Consider the following 26,632-nt stretch of genomic DNA (forward strand, 5'->3'; position numbering starts at 1 on the left):
AAAAAGAATTAAGATATACATATTAATGCTGTTATAATTGGACTGAATTTGCCTTGTTAAAATTTTTAAGGATAGAAATGTCATAGAAGAACCATTGATATTTTAAAAATTCTTTTTATCCTCATATTTGTTTATTTCCTGAGAAAGAAACTACTATATATATATATATATATATATATATATAGTAATAGAGTTTGACCTGTCCTGCTAAAAATGGTATCTGAACGTAAATAAGAGGGTTTCACAGTTATTTTTATCGCCACCCCGCTATTTGTATTTTCATTAATAGAAGAGTTATCCACCACTTATTCCCACCAAGGAACTGGTGCTGTTCAGGTGTGGCTGTTATTTATTTTTATGCCAACATCACGATGGATCTATTTAATCACAGTATTTCTTGTTTTATTACTGACATTGAAAGAGAGAGAAAAAGAAAAAGCGAAAGGATGTAAATTCGAAATGGATATGTTATATATGATGAAATGAGGCGAGATTCATGATTGCTTCCTCAGCAAACCAGGAAACAAGCTGCGACCACCAAACATTGACAAATGAATAAAACGGCAAATGGCAAACTAGGAAAATAAACCTTTAACCATGGAATAGAGTATTTTATATCATCGATGGGAACATATAATAAAACCCCCGACTCTGACGATTTTTAGTTAGTTTTAAAAGCCTCGCGTCTTTATCCGTTCGCGTTTCTGTTTACATATTACGTGACAATATATATATATACACACAAATATACACTTCTTGCACATGTTTATTTATATATAGTTTCGTGTCCTGTGTTGGAAGTAGCGTAGGCTCTTTATGCTATCCAAACACACTAAGTAATGTGGATGTGATTAAATAAGATCAAAATAAAGATCCTTATTGAATTAGTTCTTAGAATCAAACAACCCAAACCTATATAACGGGGGGTCCAAAATACTGTTGTGTTGTTTTCTTTTTCTGGAAGAGGAAGCAACCGAGCAGAAAGTTGAAAAAACAAAAAGGAAAAATGGAATTTCTGCAAAATTTAGCAAGTTCATTAAAAAATGCTCGTACTGTTGAATTGCCTTACGGTAAGTTAATTTAATAATATTTTATTGGTATTTTTTGGAAATATTTTCGTTATGGAATTTCTCTTTAGATTTATCTTAATCGTTTGTTTATTTCTTCTTCTTGTTATCATATCCGTGTTTGTAGTTGAGAGGATTGGCCATTAATGTTTTTATTTAGCTTCTAAAGTGCGTTGAGTGCTTTTTCTGGAAGAATTTGGGTAACGTGGGTGTCCTGGACTGTTGTGAATTCTGTATTTTCTGTCAGTGCTCGATTACATCACACCACACTCTAATGTAATCCCCTTTCAGGGACTCGCAAACATAACATCCACCGTTCCTTATTATACTCGTAATGAAACCGACGACAGATGTATATATCGTGTGTGTGTTTATATTATAAGAATTCCGAAACTTCGAGATATATGAAAGAAATCGTTTCTAACGTGGAACTTGAAGTTTATAAAGCTATAATTAATAGCGTGTAGAACAGTGGTTCTCAACTGGGGTCCATATAAGATTTTTAGGGATCCACACAAGCAAAATGGTGAATTGAGGATCCACAATATTATTTTAGGGTTAGGGTTAAAATAATGTTACTTTGGGTGTATTTATTGTAAGAAACAGCTAGGTTTCTTTCTCCAACATTGTACATACTTCAAACAAACACAAGTGAATGTGTGAAGAAACAAAATAGGAATTTTGAAAGAAGTTTCGGTAAAACTAGAATGGCCATGGGGGTCCACCAGAATAGAATAGTAATCAAAGGGGTTTATAGGTAAAAAAAAAAAAAATGATTGAGAACAACTGGTGTAGTATATTGGGTTAAAACCCAACTTGGATGTAAGAGTCGAAGGCTCCCATGGGGCACGAACCCACATCTTCTGCAGATATATAACATCGTTCTAACATTATACATGAACCTTCGACTATTTTCATCCAAAGGATTTTTTTAAACCTAATTCTTCTGTTATTTGTCCCTTTCTAAATTTTGAGTTCTACTGTCATATATAACATGTATGTATATATGGCCACTCCCATGTTTCGTTAACTATTCAACCACGACTATCAATTTAGCTCCACTTAAAGACATGTGCATTCCACCGCCACATTCCATTGAGCATAAACAGGGGAAGAAGAAACGGTAAATTACACTCAGGTTTCTTTTTGAAGGTAAACAAAACCAAAATAAATCTTCACTAATATTTATAAATATACTTTATATACACTGCATGTTGTTGGTTATCCTTTGGCTAACTATACCTAACTATATTGAAGCTGATACATAAACAAATCCAACATATTCCAACCATGACCATCTTGTCTGTTTATGTGTATGTAGGGACTACATTATCTGATGTGTTCTGCCCTTACATGAGATGGCATAGTATAATTTTTAGGGAGATTTGGCTGCTATTTCTAGCAGATCGATCGACCATGTTGAAGCTTCGCCGCAGGTTTTATTTATATAGATAACCTGTTTTTTTTTTTGTCGTTTTGTTTTTGTGGAAAAATTAGTAGAACACCACAACACGAGCCAACGTGGAAGCCTTCGTATAGCCACTCGATCTGCTAGAAATAATAGCCAAATCTCCCTCAAATTACACCGTTTCGTCTTTAAAAAATCACATTTGATAATGTAATCATAAATACCGCTATAAATACGGTTGATCACGGTTGGAACGTCTTTCATAGTTTCTCTACGAATAGTATTGACCTGAACTAAACAATAACACCAAACAACCTTGCGGTATTTTAATTGCGTCTCTTGATGGTTAGTTCCCACCGAGGTCGGCTTTGACCTACGTTCTTATGGGGGTGGGTGGGGGTGGCAGATCGATAAAATAAAGTACCAATCAGGTATTTGGTGTGTGGGGGTGGGAATCGATTCAATCGATTGTCCCACAACAAACCAATGAAAAACAAATGTGGTCTTCTGCTTATATCAGAAATGATTAAATTAGTGAAAGTAATTAGACACTGGGTGAATAAGAGTATAAGATTATGTGTTAATGTAGAATTATTTATACATTTATAATTATTTTTTAAATAAAAGGTAATTGCTAAGCAACTAGAGTATAGCTTCGGCAATACGTTTATATTATAGGTCATTGTCAGTATGTGTAATGTTTTTTAATGAATTATTAATTAAATTTGCTAAATATCAGACACGAGCAGTATTTATTTAAATTTTACTACCCTTTCCACAAGATGTGCGTGTGTACATTGTGTATGTGCCTGCGTGTATATATATATATATATATATATATATGGGAGAATATACAAAAAATAACAACAGACGAGGACAGGTGGTGTAAATAACAAAAGTATATATTAGTATGACGCTCGGGAATACGGAAAGTCTTTGACGTTTCGAGCTACGCTCTTCAACAGAAAGAATACGGAGACAAGGAGAAAAACACGGAGAAAAAAAATTGAATAGTGTTCAGTCAACGGTCAAATATATATATATATATATATATATATATATATATATATATATATATATATATATATATATATATATATATATATATATATATATATATATATATATATATATATAGAGAGAGAGAGAGAGAGAGAGAGAGAGGCCTATTCAGAAGCGCAGGTGTGTCTTTGGGTAAGAAGCTTGCTTCCCAACTAACTACGTGGTCGCAGGTTCAGTCCAGCTGCTTGGCTCCTTCGGCTATCTTCTACCATACTCCCGGAAACCTGAAAGAAGTCCGTCGTGTACATATATATATATATATATATATATATGTCTATATATATATATATATATATATATATATATATATATATATATATATATGTATATATATATATGTGTGTGTGTGTGTGCATATGTATGTGTTTACCCTTGTCTAGACATCATGTGATGATTGTAACATTTACACCATCATACAAACGATATTGTTTCCAGTTTTCTGTGAAAATAAATCGCGGCCATGAAGGGTATCCTGCTATAGAAAATCTGCCTCGACAAATTCCCTTTGCAAGTATGAAAAATGGAGATGATATACATTATTCTTTTATTCGTTTCAGCCCAAAGGCTGTGGCCATGCTGGAACATCACCAGTGTTAACTGCCATTCTTCTGTGAATATATGTATACGTGTCTGTACACACACACACATAAACACACGTGTATATATAAATACATATCCATATTCATACCAATATATATATATATATATATATATATATATATATATATACACACTTGTGTATATGTGTGTATATACATATATGAATATATGTCTGTGTGTGGAGTCCCATAGGAACTGTGTTGGGGCCATTGCTATTTATGGTGGCTCCAGTAGACATGCCCTCAGTCATACAAACAATCACTCTCATTAGTTATGTTGATCACTAGTTGTATTCATCATTATCATTATTTAACGTCCATTGTCCAAGCTGGCATGGGTTAGACGGTTTGACCAAGGCTGGTAAGCTCGAAGGCTGCACCAGACTCCTGTCTGATTTGGCATGGTTTTCTACGGCTGGATGCCTTCCCTAATGCCAACCACTCCGAGAGTGTAATGGGTGTTTTTATGTGCCACTGGCATGGGTGCCATTTGTGTGACACTGGTATCTTCCACGACTGCGATATTGCTTGGCTTGATGGGTTTTCTTCACAGGCATGACATAATGCTAAAGGTCTCGGTCAATGCCTCTGTGAGGTCCAACACTTGAAAGGAATGTTGATGATACAAAAGTATTTCAGGCAATAAAGGACAGTGGTTTGAACATAAAATAAGTAGCATGTTTGGGCTGGATATAGCTGGTTTAAATGCTAAAGGGTTGAAAGCATTAAAACTGTACTTCTTGGAGAGAAGACAGGAAAGAAACGCAGTGATCTGTATACATGGAAGATCCTTGAATGATTTGTGTCAAACTTTGGTATTGAGAGATATACAAATCCCTGAACTGGTCATCACTGCAGAGTTCTCGAAGTATCCCCCCTCTTCATCGACTGACTGAGATGATTTGGTGCAGCTGATTGGACATTGGCTATTTGCTATGGGTGGCTGGACATTCAATCTGTTTTGGCGACAGTACACTTTGGCACTTGGAGGCAAACACATGTTCAGAAATATCCACATACAAATAGAATGAGAGAGAGAGAGAGAGAAACATTACACATACATACAAGCATAACAAGTGTGGCTGTGTGGTAAGAAGCTTGCTTCCAAATCACATGGTTTCATGTTCAGTCCCACTGAGTGACACCTTGGGTGTTTTCAACTATAGTCTTGAGCCAACCAAACCTTTGTGAATGGATTTGGTAGACAGAAATTATAAGAAACCCATTGTGTGTGTGTGTGTGTGTGTGTGTGTGTGTGTATACATATTATCTGAAATGTATAGTATTAAATATCCATCACAGCTAATCTTGCCAATTGGTTTTGTGTAAAGAATACAATGGAGTGTTGGGTAACAAACCGATTATATAACTTTACACTCATCAGTGTTAGCCAATATGGAAGGGAATATGGTGACTGCTCTCTATTCTGACAATAGAGAGCAGTCACTATATTACCTTCCATATCAGCTAACTCTGATGAGTGTAAAGTTATATAATCAGTTTGGTACCTAACACTCCATTGTATTCTTTATGTGAAACCGATTGTGATGGATATTGAATACTATACGTTTCGGATACTATGCCCGCTCTACTGACAGATATACGAGTGGTTGTTTTCCCTGACTTATGGTCTCTTAGACAACTCACGCATGTGTTTTAGTGTCTGTGTTTGTCTCCCACTGCCATTTGATGCCAGTGTTTACATCCCTGTAACTTAACAGTTTGGCAAAATAGTTCGATAGAATAAAAACCAGGCTTAAAAGAAAAACATAAGTAATGGGGTTGATTCATTCAACTAAAAAATCTTCAAGGCGGTGCCCCAGTATGGCCACAGTCTAATGACTCAAACAAGGAAAAAAATAAAGATAACTATACACATATAAACAGAGAAAGGGAGAGAGAGAGAGAGCTGGGGAGGAGGAGAATGAGAGAAATGCTAAAATTATCTGATGTCAAATATGTCATCATCATATCAGCGATGCTAAATAGGCAGCGACAGAAAGTTTTGTGCTGCCTTGCATTGAAAATCAGGACCACATCTGGCAACAGCTCAGGGTTCAAAGGCCCATGAGTTTTCAGTATCTTGCTAAAGAAATTGAGAAATCTACATGGCGTGGATGTAAATGTATTACAAAAGATCTGGATATTCTGTTGTCTGTGTATGAGGATGAACCGACTTCATTAGCTCGTTTATTTGGTTAGCTTGATGAGCTGAGAGTTGTGTGACATGTTACGTAATCTTTTGGATGTTGTGCATACTGCATACCTGGCTGTACTATGTCACCATAGATAACTCATTTGTCTGTTTGAAACAATTTGAATCATTGGTGTAGCCATGATGGTCTGCTGATCTGATGACGTAGTGTTCTTTATTTGCATTGGTTTGTGAATATGTAATTGTGTTGTATGATGCATAGCCACTGTCACAAGACCGACACTGCGGGAGTGGCTGTGTGGTAAGAAGCTTGCTTCCTAACCGCATGGTTTTGAGTTCAGTTCCACTGTGTGGCACCTTGGGTAAGTGCCTTCTAGTTTAGACTTGGGCCAACCAAAACCTTGTGAATGGATGTGGCAGACAGAAACTGAAAGAAGCCCATTGTGGTGTGTGTGTTTATACACATGCACATACACACATATACATACACACACATACATAGATATATAGGCACAGGAGTGGTTGTGTGGTAAGAAGCTTGCTTTTCAACCACATAGTTCTGGGTTCAGTCCCACTGCATGACACCTTGGGCAGCTGCCTTTTACTATAGCCTTGGCCTGGCCAAAGCCTTGTGAGTAGATTTGGTAGATGGAAACTGTAAGAAGCCCATCATTTATATAGATATAGATATATGTATTTGGGTGTGTGTTTGTCCCCCTACCATCACTTGACAACTGATGTTGGTGTGTTTACATCCCCATAACTTAGCGGTTTGCCAAAAGAGACTGTTAGAATAAGTATTAGGCTTACAAAGAATAAGTCCTGGGGTCAGTTTGTTCGACTAAAAGTGGTGCTCCAGCATGGCCACAGTCAAATTACTGAAACAAGTAAAAGAGTATGTGTGTGTGTGGCTTAGTGGTTAGGGTATTTAGCTCACAATTGTAATGCTGTGGGTTCATTTCCCAGCAGCATGTTGTGTCCTTGAGCAAGACACTTTATTTCACGTTGCGCCAGTCCATTCAGCTGGCAAAAATTAATTATACCAGTGATTCAAAAGGGCCGGCATTGTCACATTCTGTGTCATGCTGAATTTTCCTGAGAACTAGGTTAAGAGTATGTGTGTCTGTGGAGTGCTCAGCCACTTTCACATCAATTTCAGGAGCAGGGCTGTTCCGTTGATTGGATCAACTGGAACCCTTGTTTTTGTAACCAAAGGATTGCCAGTAAATACACATCTATATCATCATCATCATCATCATCATCGTCGTTTAACGTCCACTTTCCATGCTGGCATGGGTTGGACGATTTGACTGAGGATTGGTAAAACCAGATGGCTACACCAGACTCCAATCTGATTTGGCAGAGTTTCTACAGCTGGATGCCCTTCCTAACGCCAACCACTCCGAGAGTGTAGTGGGTGCTTTTACGTGCCACCGGCATGAGGGCCAGTCAGGGGGTACTGGCAACAGCCACGCTTGAAATGGTGTATTTTACGTGCCACCTGCACAGGAGCCAGTCCAGCGACACTGGCAATGATCTCGCTCGAATGTCATTTCATGTGCCACCGGCACAAGCGCTAGGAAGGCGATGTTGGTCTATATATATATATGTGTGTTTATATTTAAGTGCTATTTTTTCCCTTGTGCACTTCTATGCTCAGATGTAAGTGAGAGGAAGAACAGAACAGAGGGCGGTGGTTTTAGATAAGGTGTTGGGAGGTTAAAGCAGTCGTTTCCAACCATTTTTTTTTTACCCATGGACCTCTTTGATTCCTGTTCTACTCAGGTGGGCCCTCATAGCCATTTGATACTTAAATAAAATCTTATTATATTTTTATAATTAAACATTATTAGGAATTGTATAAAAAGATTGTTAAACTATTTTGCATATTAATGCAAACGTGTAAATAAAATTTATTCCACACTGGTATTATTACACGAGGAAGAGCTGCGAAATGGCCATAATTCTAAGGATGTTTAAATATATTTACTTCTTGTACCTTCTGAATTTTTATCGTTTATATTCTCTTCATGAAATAATTCCATCAATTAGACATTTTGGATTTCAACTGCATGGAAAACTCTGCATTATACTCCTCTGTATTGGCTTACTTTGTGATCTGTTAACTGAGTCTGTTAGAAGAGCTTTCTGTGATATTCACACAATTCTCTGAATTCATATCTTCATATCTTATATATATATTCACACACACATATTTTTTAACTTGTTTTAGTCATTTGACTGGCCATGCTGGAGCACCATCCTGAGGTGTTTTAGTCAAACAAATCGATCCCAGGACTTATTTTTAAGCCTAATACTTTACCAGTCTCTTTTGCTGAACTGCTAAGTTCAGCAACATCGGTTGTCAAGCGGTGATGGGACAAACATAGACACAAAGACACACACACATAGAAATATACATACATATATATATAAATAATGGGCTTCTTTCAGTTTTAATCGACGAAATCCACTCACAAGGCTTTAGTCAGCCTGAGACTATAGTAGAAGATATTTGCCCAAGTTGCCATACAGTGGGAACAGAACCCAGAACCATGCGGTTGTGAAGCAAGCTTCTTACCACACAGCCACACCTCTCTCTATATATATTTATTTATTTATTTCTTCATTTATTTATTCATTTCAGCCAAGTGGCTGTGGTCATGCTGGAGCACCACCGTGTGTATACACTCACACACACACACACACACAAACACACACATATTTACATGCACACATGCTTACATATTTGGTATGCATCCACACTAGACTACCTGTTTGATGGTGTCTATATTCTAATGGAAAAGTCTTGCTTCTAGGTTTAAAACTGGTTCTTATTCCATTAGTAAAATATTTAAAAAATAAAAAAGAAATGAGAGCACACACAGTTGTATCGTTTAAACCAAAATTCTAAATATTGATCTTCATATGCAAATAGCAATAAACAGAAGCATGTGACTCTTACACATATCTTTTGTCCGCAACCTGTTGAATTTTAAAATAGAAGTCAATTTATTTAATCATAGATTCGTTTTATGTTGCAACATAGGATAAAAAGCATACAGTGAACTGCCAGAGTTTATATTTCATGTTGGTTGACTTTGGTCATAGTAAACTTTTAGTTGTTGAACTTTGAAAGCATCAAATTGCCTGACTTCTTATTGATTGATTAATAACTGTGATAAGACTTAATGCTGCACACACTACAGATGTCAGTGCTGATGTTCCACTTGAAATGAATTGATTAATTCCACAACAGTCTGCCAAAACATAATTACTAAATGACAACAGGCGCTTGATAATAAATGGCCGTAATGATTGCAGAGTATAATTGATAGTCACAAGGAAGTAAGTTTTGGGGTAAAAAGTAAGATGTGCCATCTTTAATCTACAGACATAATTCTGAGTTGTGTCATCTCAGTCAAGTAGCTAGCTTACCTAGTCGTGCATTAAGTTGGTGATGCAGTAGTTATATGTTGGAGTTGGGGAAGGCTGGCATAATATCCATGAATGAGGTAAATTAATGGATAAAAGTTATAAATAAAGTCTGTTGGTGTTTCTTACATGGAGGAAATCAGTGCTTTTAGAGATGTTCTAAATTTTCCTTTTAGACTAGGAAATTGAAATGAAGAGCTAGAAGTTGTTGAATGTATAATTTAGGCTTGGAGCTGGTGGGAATACTGGCAGGTTATGAGTTCTATAAATGATGGGGAGGAGCTGGAGGGAGAAATGATATATTTATAGATGGCAAGGAGTAGGAGGGAGTACTGGAAAATAGAGTTTCAAGGAGAAAGGATTTACCAAAATGTTTAAAACTGATCGTCAATGGGGGGAGGGGGCGGAAGTAAGACTGAAAGAAGGTGATGAGAGAGAAGTTGGATCGAATACAAGAAATAGATTTAACATCAGAGCAGCTGACTGGCTTTCGTGCCAGTGGCACGTAAATAGCACCATTTGAGCGTGATCGTTACCAGCATCGCCTTACTGGCACTTGCGCCGGTGGCACGTGAAAAAAAATTCGAGCAAGGCCATTGCCAGTGCCGCTGGACTGGCTCCTGTGCAGATGGCATGTAAAAAACATCACTTGAGCGTGGCCGTTGCCAGTACTGCCTAACTGGCCCTCATGCCGGTGGCACGTAAAAGCACCCACTACACTCTCGGAGTGGTTGGCATTAGGAAGGGCATCCAGCTGTAGAAACTCTGCTAGATCAGATTGGAGCCTGGTGCAGCCATCTGGTTTTCCAGTCCTTAGTCAAATCATCCAACTCATGCTAGCATGGAAAGCGGATGTTAAACGATGATGATGATGATGATGAAAAGAGGCTTGAGAATTAAATGTCCTGAGATATTGACCAGTAAGACCATGGGTTCAAGTCTTCTTTTTGGTATTGTGATTCCAAGAATATTTGTTGTGTTTTGCCTAACCTAACTAGAAATTTTCTTGTGCCTTGGGTGGATTGTTCTGCCAATAATAATAACACATGCACTGGTTCAATATCACTTTGTTATTGTAAATAATTTGGTTACGGCAAGTTATTGAAGATGTCATGAATATCAATAAAAGAACTTTGACTAACAAACAACCAATTGCTTGTTTAACCAACTCATAAAACAGACAATTGATTAATTTATTTGGTTAGATACTTAACCAATTGACTAACAATAAAGAAGTGATATTGAACCAGTGTGTGTATGTGTGTTGTTATTACTTCAAAATTCATTTCAACACACAAAGTCATATCAAGAATCTTGCAAACCAAATATAAAAACAAAATAACTGGAAAATGTTTATTAGAAAGACATGAAATATAAGATTTCTAAAAGAAGATATGTTTTTCTTTAAAAATTTTGTTACAAATATGGTTTTATAGATTGGTGAGGTCAATTCACTTGATATTTTGTTCTGTTAGAATGTCAGTAGGTTGAGGGGAAATGGGTTAGTCTAACTTCTCAAGAGGTAACCTAATATTCAGAAACTATTTAAAATATTTGTGAAATAATGGAAAATTATAACATGAATGCTTTATTTTCAAAACACAATGCATATTAGTGTTTTTAAAAAAAATATTTTTTTTCTATATATCAGAATGGTTACATAGTGGTCTTAGTTATTATAATAAACTTGGTTTACTGTAAAGTTTCTCTCTGGTAGTCATCAACATAAACAAAACTTATAGAATATGTCACAACCTAAATAATGAAACAATGGATGTATAGTGAGTTTTGAACCATTGCCCTCAGGTTCCCTTGCTCACAGCCATCGCTGGCCATACTGCTATAAAAGACAAGGTCAGCTATGAAAAATTGTGTCAACACCTGTGCAAACATGGTTCAGCTAATCGTAGCAGCTGGTGTGTAATCTTGCAGACCTCCTTTGAGTCTTTTTATTATCACTGGGTTACACATAGTCCCCAGGTGGTAACATTGTTTTCAAGGCCTTCCCAGATGAGTGACTGGTTATTCTATTCATTTATAGATTGTAAATTTATTCTGTCCAGTTACCTATCGGTATAATGGTCAGTTGCAAACTCCAGAGGTGACACTTTCATTTCCCCTTAGCCTTCATGTCACACAGTTGTTAATGTTTATTTGAGTTGGGTCACACCCTTCCAGTTGATATAGATTGGTAATGCATCTTGCGGCTGTGCCTGTCACCTGTACGGTGAGGAATTCTATATTGGGGAGTAGTAACGACTAGGCTAGGATAGCTGACTGCTTATTGTGATCATTCGTCTTTTGGTTTCCTGTAGCTTTGCTCTCTTTTACAAACCCGGTGAACATATATATATTTCCTATTTCAAAGAAATTCGAACAATAGATACAACACCCAAGTCAAAAAGATCCTCAACAATTAGGCGCAGGAGTGGCTATGTGGTAAGTAGCTTGCTTACCAACCACATGGTTCCGGGTTCAGTCCTGCTGCATGGCATCTTGGGCAAGTGTCTTCTACTATAGCCTCGGGCTGACCAAAGCCTTGTGAGTGGATTTGGTAGACGGAAACTGAAAGAAGCCCGTCGTATATATGTATATATATATGTGTGTATGTGTTTGTCCCCCTAGCATTGTTTGACAACCGATGCTGGTGTGTTTATGTCCCCGTCACTTAGCAGTTCAGCAAAAGAGCCCGATAGAATAAGTACTAGGCTTACAAAGAATAAGTCCTGGGGTTAATTTGCTTGACTAAGATGGTGCTCCAGCATGGCTGCAGTCAAATGACTGAAACAGGTAAAAGAGTTAAGAGTAAGAGTAATTCAACTTCTCTGGTTGACATTAAGACACCCACCCCCAATAGGCGCCTTAATTCCCACATTTTAGAGCTCCATGACCTCTATTTTTCAGGAGCAAAATCCTTTTAACAGGTTCCATAAGACTGGAGTTTTGGAATCTGCGCATAAAGATCATTAGTATGGGATACATGTGTCATGATTAGAATTTTTTTACGGTGTGTAAAGAGGGAAAGAACCCTCATCTGCAATTTTGAAGAAATTTGAATCATAGGTATTCCAGTTCATTAGAGAAAATATAACAGAAAAGTCTAATTCTTCCATTGCATGTAACACTGGCAATGCTGGGTATCCCTGCTAGTATTATATTAAATTTCAAATGATTCATAGTATATATAAATTAGTAAAATATAAAATATTTATTTATACATGAAAGTGGGGGTAGAGGCGCTGAGGGTATTATGTGGCCATGAAGGAGTGGTGGCCCAAAAAGTTTGAGAACCTCTGTGCTAGAATGACCTGAGGTGCTACTCAAAACTCTGTCGTAGGTTTGTGATACATCATTTTAATTCTTTCTACTTAATTTGTTCTCAATAATTATGAACTTTGTATTACTATTTAACATACTATGCAGTGGAAACTAGTACTTATTCCAATCTATATCTCTTAAATGCTTTTCCTATTTATTTAGCTGTTGAATATAGGTAAAGGCAATTTGCTCCAGGTTAATAAAAACATCTGAGAACCAATACTAATATTTGTTTGGTCATAATGAACATAACACATTATAAGCATAATGCAGTATTAGCATGGTCATTGTAAAATAATACCATAAGGTGGTGAGCTGGCAGAACTGTTAGCACTCCAGGAAAAATGCCTAGCAGCATTTCAACTGTCTTTACATTCATCATCATCATCATCATTATCATTATAATCATCATAATTTAATGTCCATTGTCCGTTTTGGCATGGGTTGGACAGTTTGACTGGGTAGGCATGCTGGAAGTCTCCAGTCTGATTTGGCATGGGTTGGACAGTTTGACCAGGGCTGGCAAGCTGGAAGGTTGCACCAGACTCTAGTCTGATTTGGCATGGTTTTCTACAGCTGGATGCCCGTCTAGTGCCAACCACTCTGAGAGTGTAACAGGTGCCTTTACGTGCCACCAGCATGGGTGCCATTTGCATGACACCGGTATCTGCCATGACTGCGATCTTGCTCGGTTTGATTGGTCTTCTTCTCAAGCATGACATAATGCCAAAGGTCTTGGTCATTGCTTCCAAGTTCAAATTTAGACAGCATTGAAAGAAATATTTAAGAGAACAACATTAATAATTTTGACCATTGTGCTTGAGAAGAAGACCCATCAAGCCAAGCAAAATCGTAGTCGTAACAGTTACTGGTGTCACACAAATGGCACCTGTGCTGGTGGCACGTAAAAGCACCCATTACACTCTCAGAGTGGTTAGTGTTAGGAAGGGCATCCAGCCATAGAAAACCATTCCAAATCAGACTGGAGTCTGGTGCAACCTTCCAGCTTACCAGCCTTGGTCAAACCATCCAACCCGTGCCAGTATGGACAGCAGACGTTAAATGATGATGATGGTATGACATTGTACCATTATTTTTCGGTGAGAGACATTTTAGAATTTAGATATTATTTATTATATTTATCTTATTTAAAAAAAAAAAATTCTAGTAATTAATTTTATTGGTACCTTTTTTCTGGTGCAAGTACTTGAGATTGAATGAAAAAGCCTCTATATGACCACTCAAACTACTGTGGGTTCAGTGACTATCTAACAATAGCAGGGGCCTTCAGAAATTCTGGGTTGGTGTCTGGTATGCTGGAAGACCACTGGGAGTGAGGCACCCCTTAGCTTTTGTTAAAGCATGTCTCTGGAACCCGTTTCAAACTCAGCCTATGTCTGCTTCGATCATTGGTAGTGATTTGGTCAATGGTTCCTCTGCAACAGTCGACAATCATAACAAGATGAGCTGCTACAGATCACACTATCCCAAAGTGTATCTGCATGTGACTGGGGACTACATGTGACCCTGTGCTCCCACTGAAACTCCAGACATGAACCACTCATTGGTTGGAGCCAGCTCAGCCCATCCCAGGTGAATGCCTGTACATTCTAAAGCAACAACTTTAGAATGAAGTTACAAGAAGGTAAAAGTAATTAATTTTTCTGACTTGTTTTTCAATCTCCTGTTGAGGTGAAACACCTCAGATGATGAATTAGTAGGAAATTTTATTTTTAGGACAACAACTAACAACAACAACAACAACAGTTGCAAGAGAGAAACACTTGGAACAGATTCTGTTACTCAAATATTTGCCGTTCTTCATAAAGATTTGGTCATTGGGTTTCTTTTCTTCTTTTTGTAATTAGTTGTTTCTATATATATTTTATATCAGGTGTACTTGTGGCTGGGTGGTTAAGACATTTGCGTGCTAACCATATGGTTTTGGGTTCAGCCCCATTGTTTGGCACCTTGCTCAAGTGTCTTCTACTACAGGTTTGATCCAACCAAAGCCTTGTGGGTAGATTTGGTTGATGAAAGCTGAAAAAAAAGCCCCTGATATACATGTGTGTGTGTGTGTGTGTGTGTGTGTGTGTGTAAATATTTGTACATACATGTGAGTGTGTGTGCCTCCTTGTAGCGATACTGTTGTAAATGAGTGTCACTATCATACAAGCAGTACCATTCATTTCCAATCCTGTGCAAAAACATGTCTGGCCATGAGGAAATACTACCTTACTTGGAAACAGGTGAGGATTGATGAAAGGAAGGGCATCCAGCTGTAGGAAATCCATGCCAATAAATTCTGACCAACCCATGCAAGCATAGAAAAGCAAATGTTAAAATGATAATGCATTGGAATATTTTTATCATGAACACACCACCTTCCATTCCCTACACATTTGGAGGATGGGGAATGAAAAGGGGAAATATATATAAATGGTTGAATTTATATATGTATATATAAATGGCTAGTAACTTTTCCAAGTATCAGATCCAACTTCTTCCAGTTTTCTGATGATTAAATTAACCATTCTTACAAATCTTTACCAGCAGTCTGATTTGTATTTTCTACCTTGCAACTCACTTTACTAATGCATTTGTAAAAAAGTGTGTGTGTGTGTGTGTGTGTGTGTGTTTGCTTCTTCCATGTTTTTAAATATTGTCTGAACTGAATTTTCTGTATGCTGCCATAAGTTTCTCTGTGTGTTTTTCGGCAGAAGATACCTGTTTGCATTCGTAATTTATAAGTATAAGAAATACTATATGTGTGTGTGTGTTTATATATATATATATATATATAGATAGATATTTTTATATATAACGTTGACCACTAACGTGGACATTCAATGTGCTAGAAATAGATCACATCTTGTGTCTACTAAGACCTAAATTGTTCTCAAAATGGAATTTAGCGGGATACCAAAGCGTAAGCGGGCAAGACATTTGAATTACCTAAAAAATCATTATTAAATAGGTACCGGTTTCAAAATTAACAATCTTACCGACTGTCTGTTTCTCTTCAGCCTATTCGTAATGTAACCATAATCCTCAGAACCCTATACAAAATTGCCCACCGTCATAGGTGCACGTGTATGTGGTTCTGTTAATTACAGCTTAATGGTAAAATTCAAAAGTCTTCGTTTTGGCGAGCTAATTCCAGGAATATGTCTGCAGAAAATATTTACTGCGTCGCATATATATCTAGTTTGAGAACTTTGGTTAAGGTTAATACATTAACATAGGGTAAAAATCATATATTAATTAATATCGATTAATTACCAGGAAGCTAGCACATTTAAAGAATCAAAGAGATTCAGAAACAATATCTGCAATCTCAGGGGATTAAAGTATATTTTTATATATAACATTGACCACTAACGTGGACATTCAATGTGCTAGAAATAGTATCCCGCTAAATTCCGTTTTGAGAACAATTTAGGTCTTAGTAGACACAAGATGTGATCTATTTCTAGCACATTGAATGTCCACGTTAGTGGTCAACGTTATATATAAAAATATACTTTAATCCCCTGAGATTGCAAATATTGTTTCTGAATCTCTTTGATTCTTTAAATGTGCTAGCTTCCTGGTAATTAATCGATATTAATTAATATATGATTTTTACCCTATGTTAATATATATATAGATAGATAGATAGATAGATAGATAGATTTATAATTATATATAAAATATATAATCATAACGAAGGGTACTTGGAAAAAGTACCAACACGCTAGAAATAGAAGTCAAAAAGACTCTAAACCACCTATTTCACTCTATTGCACAAGGTGGATGCAAGGAAATGAGCAAAATAATTTAGCCTACCTTTAACAGATAAATAGATAATTCCATATCAATCAATTTCAGGCTCTGTAATTAATACTCAGTCCTCATCAGTGAGATTCACCATAATTAGTACATATATATGAATATATACATACATATAATTATTACAAACTAGCAGAAATACCCGGCGTTGCCCGGGTTAAAGAGAATAATGAAATCTAAAAACGCCGTCTAGACTACGCATCATCTTTATATATAGAGATGTATATACACACATGCACCCAAACACACGTATATATATGTATATCAATATAAATATATGAAAGTCAATGAAGTTTCGTAAAAGAAGGTGATCATGTACATATTTTCTTGCTGTTGTGATTATAACACCTCGTTGTAAACAATGTTCCTTGTTTTCCCTTGTGGAGCATATACAAATAGGTTTTTTTGCTGCCCACTCTTGAGCAGCCAACATACAGTTGTCCATGTGAGAAGCAGGGCTCTTCCAAGAGAAGACCAGCTACAGACAGTGTTTGACCCTGAGATTTGTTTATGGACATGGCAAAAGTCTCACGAAGGGGGAATTGTAGTCTTCTGAATGTAAAAGGAATGTCTGCTCCTGATGGAGTAAGAGGAATTCTTGGAATAAAGACGTCATCTCCTTTTGCACATCCAGAAAGAATGGTAGCCTCGATAACGTGTGACATCATTTTCTAAATAATGCTCATCTGTTATGTTCGGGTTAAAATTTCATCAACATCAAAAATATATGAATTTTCATGGGAGTTATGGCCGTTATGCAAAGAATATAATTTCCAAATTTCATAAAGATCCATTCAGTACTTTTGATGTAGTTTTGGATAAGAAAACAAATGACTAATGTGTGTGTTTGTGTGCATGTGTATGTGTGTGTGATGGGTGTATATATGTATAGATATCTGTATGCATGTATATATGTATATATGTGTACATATTACATGTACATCTATATATATATACTAGCAGAAATACCCGGCTTTGCCCGGGTTAAAGAGAATAATGAAATCTAAAAACGCCGTCTAGACTACGCAACCCTCAACTGTTAGTAGCTACGATACCATATTTCTACATTAATAACTCTCCAATCCATGCCAGCATGGAACATAGACATTAAGTGGAATGCCAGTCTCTCATCTAGGAGGGCCTTGAAATCAATGTTACCAACTGCGCACTATGTGTGTCGTAGTGATAATAAAAAGACCCAAAGGAGGTCTGCAACGAAATAATTTTACTCAACACTTTGCAAGTGAATCAGTGGAGGCAAAGATGTGTCTCATTTACTTGACAATTTATGCACCACATTGCAGAAATCACAATGAAAGTATATCTGAAAGGGTAGTCTTACACTGTTGTACCGTTGAATTACAAATAATGCTCATCTGTTATGTTCGGGTTAAAATTTCATCAACATTAAAAATATATGAATTTTCATGGGAGTTATGGCCGTTATACATAGAATATAATTTCCAAATTTCATAAAGATCCGTTCAGTACTTTTGACGTAGTTTTGGATAAGAAAACAAATGACTAATGTGTGTGTTTGTGTGCATGTGTTTGTGTGTGATGGGTGTATATATGTATAGATATCTGTATGCATGTATATATATGTATATATGTGTACATATTACATGTACATCTATATATATATATACATCTACACATGTGTATACATATACATGTATGCATATAGATCTATATCTATATATATATATATATATATATATATATATATATATATATATATATATATATATGCATATACGTGTACATATACATGTATATGTATACATATACATATACATCTCTCTCTCTCTCTCTCTTTCTCTCTCTCTCTCTTTCTCTCTCTCTCTCTTTCTCTCTCTCTCTCTCTCTCTCTCTCTCTCTCTCTCTTTCTCTCTCTCTGAAAGTATCTGTCATTACAGTATCGAAATGTGATTGTTTCAGTTAGTAGAATAACGTGTACATATACATCTATATGTATACATATACATCTCTTTCTCTCTCTTTCTCTCTCTCTTTCTCTCTTTCTCTCTCTCTTTCTCTCTCTCTTTCTCTCTTTCTTTCTCTCTTTCTCTCTCTCTTTCTCTCTTTCTCTCTCTCTCTGAAAGTATCTGTCATTACAGTATCGAAATGTGATTGTTTCAGTTAGTAGAATAGTTTTATTTTTAAAGTGAAAGTATTTGACATGAGTGTTTTTGTTTCACTTTTGACACGTAATACTTAAATAGTGGAGGAGATATTATGTTGTGTGGGCTCGAACTCTGCAAGAAGTTAAAATTTTTTTGACTAAAACACAACTGGAACCCTAAGTAAGGCATGTGTAAAATTTGAATGAAATTGGTTGCGTAGTTCTCGAGTTTTAGGGATTCACACACACAGACAGACACACACACACACATTCTCATTTTTATATATATAGATACATCTACACATATGTATACATATACATGTATGCATATAGATCTATATATATATATATATATCTATACATATACATGTACATATACATCTATATGTATACATATACATCTCTCTCTTTCTCTCTCTCTATATCTATACATATACGTGTACATATACATCTATATGTATACATATACATCTCTCTCTCTTTCTCTCTCTATCTTTCTCTCTTTCTCTCTCTCTCTCTCTGAAAGTATCTGTCATTACAGTATCGAAATGGTGTACATATACATGTATATGTATACATATACATCTCTCTCTCTCTCTCTTTCTGTCTCTCTCTTTCTCTCTCTGTGAAAGTATCTGTCAATACAGTATTGAAATGTGATTGTTTCAGTTAGTGGAATAGTTTCATTTTTAAAGTGAAAGTATTTGACATGAGTGTTTTTGTTTCACTTTTGACACGTAATACTTAAATAGTGGAAGAGATATTATGTTGCCGTGTGCTCGAACTCTGCAAGAAGTTAAAAATTTTTTTTGACTAAAACACAACTGGAACCCTAAGTAAGGCATGTGTAAAATTTGAATGAAATTGGTTGTGTAGTTCTCGAGTTTTAGGGATTCACACAGACAGACAGACAGACAGACACACATTCTCATTTTTATATATATAGATAAAAGGGTTGTGCTGATGCGCGATGTCGCTCGGTCGTGCATGCACAATTGCTAGCATCGTCGAATTTGCAACTGGAATATCATACTGATGAGGAAATGAAAAGTTTGTCTTTTCTAAGCCAGAAATGCATCTATGATTAACTACGACTGGTTAGGTTCGTTATTTTTTCTTCTTGTTTTACCTTTGTGAGTTACAAGTACTGCTATCTGTTGGAGTTTCAGCACTTTAGCTGCTATTTCTGAACTTCGGTATGTGGTGAAGCAACTGTTGCTGATCCCTTAATTATGTTTATACATGCATATACATAGATATACATAGATACATTCACACACATATACATGAGATCAATCAATTCACCCATCTCACCTTGTGCTTTTCAATCAAATACTTCCATAATGAAATACAATGATCGGAGTATATATATATATATATATATATATATATATATATAAAGGTTATGAAGAGTAATGGAGTCAACCGGACCCTAAAGATACAGGTACTACCGACTAAGTGCTGTATACTGACTAGTTTTGCCCCAGATGTGGTTGTAACAAAAATGGGGAATATAGCATGGGTCGTGTATTAGCGTGTGTATATATAAAAAAGAATGAGATCAAGAAACCAATGGCATAAGTAAATTTATATTCTTTTATTCTTTTACTTGTTCCAGTCATTTGACTGCGGCCATGCTGGAGCACCACCTTTAGTCGAACAAATCAACCCCAAGTCCTTATTCTTTGTAAGCCTAGTACTTATTCTATTGGTCATTTTTGCCGAACCGCTAAGTGACAGGGGCGTAAACACACCAACATTGGTTGTCAAGTGATGGTGGTGGGGGATAATCACAGACACACAAATACACACACACACACACATACACACACACACATATACACACAACAGGCTGGAACCCGGTATAGCCCTACAGCTTACCAGTTTTCAGTCAAACCATCTAACCCCATGCTAGCATGGAAAACGTACTTTAAATGATGATGATGATGATATATATATATATATATATATATATATATATATATATATATATATATATAAAACAAGCTTTCACCCTGTTTTCATCTATCACATCCACTCACAAAGCTTTGATCAATCTGGGGCTATTGCAGAAGGCCCTTTCCCAAAGTACCATGCAGTAGGACTGAACCCCAATCTTCATGGTTACATGACGGTCTTCTTAGCCACACACTCATACCTAGGATTTAAGAAAAAAATTTTATTGTCCCATCAGAGATGAAAAGCAGTTGAATCTAGCTGGATTTGAACTCAGAAAATAGAGACTGCAATTGTATGAGACGTGTTAGTCTGTAGCTCTGTGACCCCACTATCTCCCATGTGTCAGAATTATTGATAAGCGTATGATGGTTTTTAGATTTATTAACTTTGTTTCTGATGTGGTAAGTAGCTTGCTCACCAACCACATGATTCTGGGTTCAGTCCCACTGCGTGGCACTTTGGGTGAGTGTCTTCTACTATAGCCTCGGGCCGACCAAAGCCTTGTGAGTGGATTTGGTAGACGGAAACTGAAAGAAGACCGTTGTATATGTATATATATATGTGTGTGTGTTTGTGTGTCTGTTTGAAGATTTTTCTCACCCAGTCTTTCTTCCCAGGTATATATGTATTTGTGTGTCTGTGTTTGTCCCCCCAACATCGCTTGACAACCGTAACTTAGCGGTTCGGCAAAAGAGTCCGATAGAATAAGTACTAGGCATCCAAAGAATAAGTCCTGAGGTCGATTTTCTCGACTAAAAGGCGGTGTTCCAGCATGGCTGCAGTCAACTGACTGAAACAAGTAAAAGAGTAAGCGTATAATGGCTTTTAGATTTGTTAACTTTGTTTCTGATATTCAATATTGCTGCTTTCGATAGACTTCTATGGTTGGCAAGTGGACATGTAAAATCATATTTTTATGCTATCATTAGTAAGTAACAACATAAACAACCAAATCGTTTGTTGTTTTCGTAGCGTCATGTTATTGAGGGCAAACATTCGATCAAAGATCCAATTCTAAAGTTTTTAAATATGCTGTCATAGATATATATCGTATAATACCTTTAGCTTTTGGAAGAGGCTTATAATGAAAACACTGTCTTTCATTGAGTGAATGAAGGCTGGTGATTCATCTCATTGTGAACAGAGATTTTTATTTAACTGTCTTCAGTAATATGATACAGAGGCGTCTAGAAAGGAGAGAGGAGAGAGTTTAGAAAATCAAAAAGACAATATGTTCAGCTTAAGCTGTCTTGCAGACATTCTTTAATAATAACAAACAAACAGACAGACTAGAATTTAAGAAAGATCATATGCATATATATATATCTGTGTGTATGTCTGTGTATACATGCACACACATTATTGCATGTATGTATGTTGAAACATGTATACATATGTATAAACATATATCTATACATACACGTATATGTATATATGTGTGTGTACACACACACACACACATATCATCATCATCATCTTCATTATCATTTAGCATTCATTTTCCATGTTGGCATAGATTGGATAGTTTGACTGGAGCTGTTAAGTCAGAGAACTGTGCCAAGCTCCACTGTCTGCATTGGCAGGGTTTTCACAGTTGGATGCCCTTCCTAACATCAACCACTTTACAGAGCTTTTTATGTGGCACCACACACACACACACACATTATATATGCACACACAAATATATATGCATATATATATAGATATATATACACATACATACATACATATATATATATATATATATATACACATACTTACATACATACATATGTACACACACACATACACATACATACATACATACAAACATATATGCATATATATATAGATATATATACACATACATACATACATACATACATATATATATATATATATATATATATATATATATATATATATATATATATATATATACACATACATACACACATATGTACACATACACATACATACATACATACACACATGCATACATACATACATACATACTTCAAATATAAGGATAAAATTTTATTAAAAAATCTTATCAGTGGCCAGTATGAAAAATACCGTTTAAGGTGAAAATTATACAATTATAAATAAGGGCAAAAAGAAACAATTTTTTTTTTGCTAATATGCTGCAAAAATGATGCTAAATCACCTAACCACATAAAATATTTTCACTTGTATTTTTAATTGTACATACATACATACATACATCATCATCATCATCATCATCAAGGAGGTCAAAGATATATATATGTATCATCATATATGTAATCATCATCATAGATTTAACTTAAACTTTTTAATGCTTGCATGAGGCAGGTTTTGCTATAGCTGGTTGCCCTTCCTGTTGCCTACCCTCTGCTTTTTTCCAAGTAAAGTAATATTTCCCTATGGCCAGACATGTTTTCATGGAGGATTGGCAATGAACAACACTGTATGACAGTGGCACTCATAATATCACTTGATGTCAAGACAAGGAAAAACACACACACACATATTGGTGTTAGGAAGGGCATCCAAACATAGAAGCCATGCCAAAACAGACATGGAGCCTGAACAGCCCCTCAGCTGGTCAGCTCTTGTTAAACCATCCAACCCATACCAGCATGGAAAACAGACGTTAAATGATGATGATAGTGATGTATGCATGCATTTATCTATACACACGCTCACATATACACATACACACACATACATACAAGATGGGCTTCTTTCAGTTTCTGCATACCAAATCCACTCACAAGGCTTTAATCAACCTGGGGCTATATTCCAAAACACTTGTCCAATATGCCACACAGTGAGACTGAACCTGAAAGCACGTGGTTGTGAAGTGAACTTCTTAGAATTCCTTAATTATTACAAGATGTAGAAATGGATTGATGGAAAGATCAACCAAAGCAAGTAAAACTACAAACAGACAGCAACTATAATGTAACGATACTTGCAGTAGAGTTTCTATTTCTGACCTATATTTTACCAATTTAGCTACCACACCTCTAATAATTGCTGAATGAGTTGTTATACAACTAAACAAATTGTGACCTAAACCAGAGATGTAAGCTGGTTAGCATATGGAGCCATGGCCCACTCATTTTTCTTCCTTTTTTTCTCATGTTTTCACCATTTTTTCTTTCTTTTAACTCCATCTCTTTTTACATTTTTTCTTGCTATTTTTGTTATTTTCATACATTTTGTTTTGCTTTTGGCCAAGCTGCAGGTTTGGTTATGTGGCTGAGAAGTTTGGGCAACTTCCTTCTACTGCAGCTCCAGGCCAACCAAGGCTTTGTGAGTGGATTTGGTAGATGGAAACTGTAAAGAGCCAGTTACTCTCTTTTCACTCTTTTACTTGTTTCAGTCATTTGACTGTGGCCATGCTGGAGCACCGCCTTTAGTCGAGCAAATCGACCTCAGGATTTATTCTTTCTAAGCCTAGTACTTATTCTATCGGTCTCTTTTGCCAAACCGCTAGATTACAGGGACGTAAATACACCAGCATCGGTTGTCAAGCGATGTTGGGGGAACAAACACAGACGCACACACACACACACATATATGTAGACATATACATATATATAGGTTTAGATTTAGATTCAAGATTGAATATGGTACTTATGTTTAGGCACCAGAATATAGTATGGAATGGTATTATACAAAAACCATTCCAAAAAAACTAGGTGATCAAAAAATCAAAATAAGCAACACGGATTTCAAAGATGACTGCAGTATGCACGTTTCATGCTACTCCATTTATTTAAGTAATGCTAGCATTACATTAAATGCAATATGTAGAGCAATCTTCAGCTGCAGGAAAATGCAGAAAATCACAGTAGAATAGACATATTATAATTGTGGCAACATTTCAAATCTAAGTGGGAGGAAGAATACATAAAAATCCATCTTGACATAGCTAAGTCTATCAGGCTAGTAATTGGTTCTAGGCAAAAATTGTAATAATAATTGTAATAATTGTAATAATAATAATAGTGATTTTAGAAATAATATAGGTGGGGTTGTTAGCACCACCTTGTGCAACTGCAGAAATAAGTCCCATTGTCCTTTATTAGGAATTTGTTGCACCCGTAACGTAGTGTACAGATGCATTATTAGTACAATAACCGAGAATTATATTTACATAGGATGTAGTATTAATGTGAAACAGAGAATATATAACCACAGGTCCTCTTTTAGACTTAGACACAAGGCAAATAGTACGACATTGGCAAGTAAAATTTGGGAGTTAAAAGATAATGGTATTAATTTTAGCCTTAAATGGGAAATTATAAGAAAAGCTCAACCTTATAGAAATAATAGATATGGATGTGAATTATGTTCTATGGAAATCTATGAAATTTTTAAACTTAGAAATAATCCTAATCTAATCAATAATAGATTAGACCTCAGGGTATCGTGTGTACACTGCTCTACTCGCACTTTTAAATTAAAAAAAAAATAGTTTTTATAAAGTAGTTAAAATTATCAAATTATAGTAATTTAACTTCCACCATGATCATCTAGGGCTATTAATTAGCACATATTTTAAATTGGAAATTGAACCTTTATAACTTATATTCCTGATCTCACCTTTACATTTAATCTACTTGTGATAAATAAGATTTAAAATCTACTCCATAGAAGATATTCTTTCACACCATTTCTGCTATTGCTATTAGTTTCTCAATATGTATCTTAACCCTATATAGCTTATAAGAATAGAAAATTTTCATAAGTTTTTACGTTATTTAATGCTTGACTTTAAAAGAATCATTATTATTGTTATTATTACATTATTCCAGGGCTTACAGCAATAGTGCCTTGTTTATTTTGTATTTTTTACTTAAATAAATCTAATCCTTATGCCCAAAATTAATCTAATCCTTATTCAATTAATATTTTTTAATTAGCTCATGTTAATCTTGAAACAAATCCATGACTAATGAAACTTCTAATTAATCATCAGATTCCTGTATTGGATGTCCTTGTTAATTCCTAATATCCTTTTTCTTTTTCTGTCCCTTAAACCTTAGTAAACCCATAAACTAATATAAATCCTATACTAATTTTTCTTCACATTATAAAAAAATAAAGCTTAAATTTTATGTGCCTTCTAAATAGTATTATTATATATATGAGCTTATATTTTAAAATAATTTTTTAAAATAATTCAAAATTATCTTCATGAACCCAATATACTTAATATCCTTAGACTTTACACCTTATCTATAGCCTCTGAATTCAATACTGACATTACTTCATGCTTTTTATTTTTATTAGCATATTTTATTAGCATACCTCTTACTGTTAAAATATTGGTTAAACTAGTATTGATATCTGTAAAACAATTGATGCTCTATTTAGACTAAAGGAAAAGCCCTGTTTGACCTATATACCTAAGGTTTAATTCCTCAACATTTTGATAGTAGTAAAATATTCCAACCTATAAGAGTGTTTGCCACTCTGACCAGAGAATCCTTTATAACCATATCTTTTATAGCCTTGTCCATGCATAATGCTTACACCTTCCCTTTCCTTAGAAGTGATTGTCCCTCATACTATTACTATTAGATAAGAGACAATAAAATCAGAGACAGTTTAGAATTTTTGCCTAGAACCAATTACTAGCCTGATAGACTTGGCTATGTCAAGATGGATTTTTATGTATTCTTCCTCCCACTTGGATTT

The 26,632-nt window shown here is 35.6% G+C and overlaps 1 protein-coding gene across 1 annotated transcript in view; it reads left to right on the plus strand.

Moving 5' to 3' along the window:
- Window positions 1–307: 307 nt before the first annotated feature.
- Window positions 308–26,632, plus strand: part of LOC106869625 (E3 ubiquitin-protein ligase HACE1) — a 79,145-nt gene continuing 52,820 nt past the window's right edge. The window contains exon 1 of the mRNA XM_014915435.3: window positions 308–1,070. Within this exon, the coding sequence (XP_014770921.1) occupies window positions 1,007–1,070 (64 nt within the window). The 5' untranslated portion in view covers window positions 308–1,006. The remainder of the gene's footprint in view (window positions 1,071–26,632) is intronic.

Source organism: Octopus bimaculoides, chromosome 3 (assembly GCF_046866305.1).
Source record: "Octopus bimaculoides isolate indiv1 chromosome 3, ASM4686630v1, whole genome shotgun sequence".
NCBI classification, from domain to species: Eukaryota; Metazoa; Mollusca; class Cephalopoda; order Octopoda; family Octopodidae; genus Octopus; species Octopus bimaculoides.